The following is a 6,000-nucleotide window of genomic DNA, read 5'->3' on the forward strand; positions in this document are numbered from 1 at the left end:
GTAGGTTCTTTCCCTTCCAGTTCTATTCCCACAGCATAAACACGGCACATACTGCATTGCACTAAGTGCTGCAGTAGAAAAAAAAATCTCCCCAGTTGCAAATCAATCCTTTATTTCTACTTTAGTCCCAGCATTTCTATTACTTGTTAAAAAATGCAATGCAGTTCCAACCCTGCAACAAATATATATTGTTTAAATTTATAAAGATCAAATGCAAATACTGTAAGAACTATAAACATAGTCGGGTGGGTTTTCTCCTTTCACAAAACTGAGATGACTTCTAACTCCTTTTTGTCTGTAATGTATCTACAATTAACTCTTTTCTTCAGTAGCATTTTAACTTCATCTAGTCAATATTAAAACATTTTATTTCAAAATTCAGAAAACTTAACCTTCAGAATATGTTCCCATGGAATAGCAAATCCTATTTCTCATTTTCAGTTAAAGATATGTTTCAGTAACGACAGAAAAGACTACTCACTTGGGAAAATAATGTTTTCCAATATCGCCATACATGCTTCCTTTGTATTGTGACAATTCTTGATTATCGTCAAAACATACAGTAACACATAACAATGCACTGGAACGACTATCAAGTTTTCAGGTTTATTTCCTGCTTTATTTTCTTTATTATTATTATTTATATTGACTATAGTCAATGTTTTTGATTCTACTAATTTCAGCGTTACTATCACCAGCACTTCATTMACTTACAATTTTTTTTGCAAATGCAATTATTTGCAGTAAAAAATAACTATTAATCGCAATTAGTTTCTCTCMCTGACAAAAGTTAAATAATCTCTTCCTTGTGTAGAGTGTTACTTCTTTAAAGAAAATAGTTCACTACCCTAAAGAAGAATACCAAAAGCCTTAAAATAGAATTACATGGTTTGAATAGAATATGAGCTCTTAATTCATGACAGAAATTTATGTAGCATGTGTGAAAGCCTGTAAAGCATGTGTTATGTTTTTTTCAATTACAGTATTCAACGCCTTTATTTGAACAAAATGTAACATGAAGTGTGTCTAGGCATTGTAGCTTCAGTCTCTGATGATCCTTTGATTGTATATTAAAACTTTAGTATCTATCGATTTCACATTTTTCTGTAACCCAGATTTGTCAAATGACTACTCTTAGACAAAGGTACAATAAAACAGTACTCAGTCTTTGAAAAAAATGTTTACAGCTTCTCAAGTCCCACAAGTACTTACCGGAGRAAACAATTCTAACGTTCCTATAAAAATAATTATTTTCAATGTATTTATTATATTTTTCTATGATGAACTTATGATGTAAATAAGACTGCTGGTCTCTCTAATCAAACGCAGTAAAAAATATGCAGTATGTCACAATTGCTGCCCCAGAGAGCTCACAGTCTAAACAGATATACTAAGCAAAGAGTAGGGAAAACTGATAAAACATGAAAGCATATATAACAATGAGAGCAAACATCATGTGATCAGATGCAATTAGTTCCTGGCACAGCTGGGTTTTAATTCATATAAGCATTTCACAACACATAAGACAACGGAGAAATGTATACACTAGGGTGATGATCTGAGAAAATAAGTTTTCATGAAATTTTGATTCCAAAATGGAAATAAACACCATAAACATTGTAAATACTATAAAAAAAAATCTGATGGGATAGATACAAATTTTACTACATATAGACCCTCAGCAGTATAATCAAGGACTGCAATTGATATCTTATGGCTTGTTATGAAGCAACTTAAATAGTTTTAACTGTATAAGGGGATATAATTTTAAGCAAAAGTACTATCACTTTTTCAAAAGGCTTTCTTGATTCAAACAATTTTTGCTCCTATATCATTTAAAAATTACCTATTAATTCAGCAACTGCTTTAGGTAACCATATAACATTATACATGTAATATTGTAAAAAAAAAAAGATTCTGATTAAATGCATGGTAGTTAACACTAACCATGTCAAGTAGCCTGAAGTGTTAAATTTAAATATGTTCTTAAASTGCTAATCCTGAAAAGAGCAACGTAAATATTTAGGGATGTACACAGGTTAACTGGCTTCAATGGAACTTGAAATACTTCTTCGCTGCAGTGTACGTTTTTGGTGTTTAAAGATGGGTACCTGCCTAGGTACTTTGCCAATGATGATAATATTTAGATAATATTATTTTTTCTCTATTTTTTAATGTAGAACCCTGTACAATTTATGAGCCACAGACCTGAATATAAAAAAAGACTAACYAGTATATCACAGTAATTCAGGCTAAGTCTATGCAATCAAGCAACATCAATTGCAGTTGGGTTTATTTTTGCCTATATGCCTCTCAAAAAGGCTTTCAGGTGAAAAACAAACCCTCCTTTATGTACAGACCTTCAAAAGGTTCTATCTCCTTGTCTCCATTGTCTAGGGAAAGTAACAAAACAAAAACAAAAAAGGGAACCAAAGCACAGGGGTTAAAAACAACAGAAGTTTTATAAAAGATACAATATACATGTTCAGAAGGATTTAAAAAAAAAATAAAGGAGTGTATATGGCCATTTAGACTGATTTTGCACAACGCATCTAGATACCAGAAGTAGAAGAGTGATTTGTTTCCATTCTTGTTTCTAAACATTTTGTAAAATATTTCCACCGACCAGTGCTTTTATGAAACATTGAAAATAACCACATTTACAGGATCACGAATCATGAAATATCTTGTTGCCTTTTTGTATTTTAAAGACTACCTCTTTTCTTGTTCTTCCTGTTTCAAGGTGCAGAGGTTTTATATTACTACTCTGTGGTACACAGCGTATGAGCCCACAAGTGATCAACTGTGCTAATAACTTTCAGAAGAGCCAGAGTTCTATCACTAAACAACATACAAAAGCTCATTTCCTGTGCCTGTTGAAGTCAATGACAAAACACCTATTGAGTTCAAAAGGAACAGGATCGTGCTAACAGTCCGATTTGGTTCATATTTATTGTATTATTAATGATTACTGTACTGCTGATGATTCATTTCAATCACAATCATTGTAGATGTTAAAACATACTAGAAGAAAATACAGTACAGAATACAAAACTACTATCAACTCCTATTTCTATGCACAAAAGCTCAAGAGCTTCAAGCTACAACACCAGAAGAAACATAATAATCTTCACGAGCTATTCTGAAATGTGATTAAGCAAAAAAACATACACTTACTTCTCTCCAACGTTCCTTTTGGTGGGAGCTGTGGTAACTGCCTCCCCCTTCGCCCTACTACTGGAGTACTTGATGGACTTGTTTGAACAGATCCGGTCCGAGGATGTGACCTATGAGACACATATCGAAACAAACCATAGCCATTAAATGACAAATTCATCCTTAAACACCTAAAAGATCTGGTAAAATTTCTAAGAAGATTTAGGTCACTTGGGACCCTTGCAGTCCCATAGCAAAACTATTATCTCTTTTCAGAAAAAGACCTGCTCAAAAAGAGAAATCTCCCTCAAGCAAAAATAAGGCTAAGGACCCATAGGCTACATGTTTGCACAGACAAGTCAAAAAATCTATTTTGTGTATATTGTGTGTACACATGGATATAATACCAACATAGACGTAAAATTATGTACAGGCCAAATTCTAGGATCTTTACTCAGTTTATATTTAATTAAACTTCCACTGAGTGGCAACGAGATTATAGGGATCTGACTAAACAAAATAAAGTAACAAACTGAGAGAGGGCACTGGGATCTGATTCTTGATGTTAACAACTCCCACTTTCAGAAAGCAGAAGAGTGTATTCTGTAGTCCTAAAACAAGGAGAGGCTTTACTGAGTWTCAGCTAGACAAAATGTACTCATCTTGTTATGTCATTGTAGTATAGTTATTTAAGCTAAGAGTAGTTTATAGAAATCTGCAAGTGTCAATCAGTAAAGACACAGAACTGTACTCAAACAGGAACGATACAGACTATGGCACAGTAAAATGAACTCTGAGGAAATGGTGATTAAAATGGTAGTTAATACACAAAGTTGGTTCAATCCATTTAAAGAAACTTTTTTTTAAAAAAAAACAGTTTCCTTTGATGTTTTTATGATGGTTGTTCCTTAAGCGATGTCTGATGAAAACAAACAAGTTCTTATTCTGTAAGAGAAGAATGTGATAGTTATGAGGTGCTTTATGCGGGAAACCCATCCAGGATTCCTGATAAATGAGAAATCACAAACAAATGTTGTTAAATACTGTTAGTAAACAAATTACAATGGCAGCCACACCATTATATCCACAGTAGAATATAAATAGTGTGTTGGCACTGAGGAGGTTAGTATCTATTGCTACTAGTGATCAGCTAAGGATGACCGGCGATACCAATTAGCTATTGGGAAAATAAAATGGTGAGCTGGGAGAGGGGCAGAAGGGGATTAGTCCGCTTGATTTGTCTGGTTCACCTCGGTAAGGCAGGTGAAGGAGGGGCAGATCTTCCCGTCATTAATGAAGGCATCGACCTGATGAGGTTTGAGTCAGGACGCTCTGTGGATCGGGAGCGGGAGTTGGTCCGCTCTAGCACAGCACGTTGCTCTGTTGATCTGGATCTTTGATATGGCTGTCTATCTGCTGCTTCACAATTCCTGTAATGTTAGTCAAAAAGCAGCTCAGTTGACCTTTGACTTTTCTGTTACTTAAAAAATATGCTGCACGATATTTGTTTGGAGAAAATCATTTTGTTATGTACATTATTTTGGTAGATTTTCTGAGTTCGCTTCTTGATAACATACAGTGTTTTTTAAAAGATGTATGCTTTAGCTTGATCAAAACTCTTGATAAATGGGCTGAAATGTTTCCAATGTCTCAGTAATGACTATCCATGCAATAGTCTGTTTCCTGACAATATATGGGTAAAAACATTRTTATTTTGTTAATTTATACATCCATCTTGGAGGAAAAGATAGCTGACATAATACTAACTCTCATCAAAGCTAAGATTTTTTTTTTTTAATTGTGCATTTTCATTGCACATTTTTACTCAGGATTCAGGAGTAGATTTTTTACAGAGTCTATTATCTTTAGACATAGCTCTCCTGAACAAGTGTTCATAGGGATAAACTCCACAGCAAGTACCATCAAGCTCAGATACTGCCAGATGTTATAATTACCATATATCAATGTTAACTACATTATTAGACACATGATGTTCACCAAAACATAAGCTGGGCTCTAGTAATGGATTCATATGCAGTACTCAGACTGCAGAAGTTCCACCAACTACATAGTTTGGTTTGTAATTAAAAAAAAAAAAATCTTCTCAGCTGTAAGAACAGTGCCAAAATTGTAGTTGGGAAAAGTCAGCTTTAGAGAAGCAATGGGGARAAAGTGAACCAAATAGAAGTAAACTTCTGGATCAACCAATCTGGTCTTCTACTATCACAGGTGATTAATCATGCCATTACTTTCAGAAACTAAGCGCCACCTGTCATCAAAATATAATTGGTTTGTTTGCAAGGTGTAAAATTYGCTAATCCTAGAATTTATAAATTTATAGTAACCTCAGAAGAAAAATCTATACCTTAGTGGAGCTACTTATTAAATTTCCACTCCTTCCAGCTCTGAGGAACTGAATTGCTGTAGAATATAAATGGTGAACACAGACCCTTTAGGTCTTTTTCTTGAGCTAACTTGCGCATTTTACAATGAGCCAGTTAACATGAGGACTAACTGAATGATTTCAGTATTACATAAAGCCAAATTTTAATTAGTATCAAAAGAGAGACGTAATACAGCCTTATTATGAAGAGTCTTATGTTACTAATAGCACTGTATTTCTAGAAGACGATACCGAGATGGAGTAAAGGGCTGCTAAGTTAGCTGAAGGGGCTGATAAAACATTCATTAAAATGAGTGTCTCTTCATGCTTTCCATGAGGTAGTAATTGGATTCCTAGAGAATTAGAAGGAACTCCCACAGACAAGTTCAGAATAATGCCATTCACCAGGAACCTACATCTAAAGCTCCTAACAAGCAAACACACCACAGCAAGACACGTAA

General features: G+C 34.2%; 1 protein-coding gene across 1 annotated transcript in view; it reads right to left on the reverse strand.

Annotated features, from left to right (window-relative positions):
• Positions 1-5,188, reverse strand: part of LOC146589410 (regulating synaptic membrane exocytosis protein 2-like) — a 96,338-nt gene extending 91,150 nt beyond the window's left edge. The window contains exons 1-3 of the mRNA XM_085316247.1: positions 5,112-5,188; positions 4,407-4,586; positions 3,178-3,287 (exon numbers count right to left, since the gene is read on the reverse strand). Coding sequence (XP_085172373.1) covers positions 3,178-3,287; positions 4,407-4,586; positions 5,112-5,188 — 367 coding nt within the window. The remainder of the gene's footprint in view (positions 1-3,177; positions 3,288-4,406; positions 4,587-5,111) is intronic.
• Positions 5,189-6,000: the final 812 nt, after the last annotated feature.

The sequence above is a fragment of the Rhea americana genome, unplaced genomic scaffold, assembly GCF_003343005.1.
Source record: "Rhea americana isolate MKP2758 unplaced genomic scaffold, rheAme1 scaffold_46, whole genome shotgun sequence".
Classification (NCBI taxonomy): Eukaryota; Metazoa; Chordata; class Aves; order Rheiformes; family Rheidae; genus Rhea; species Rhea americana.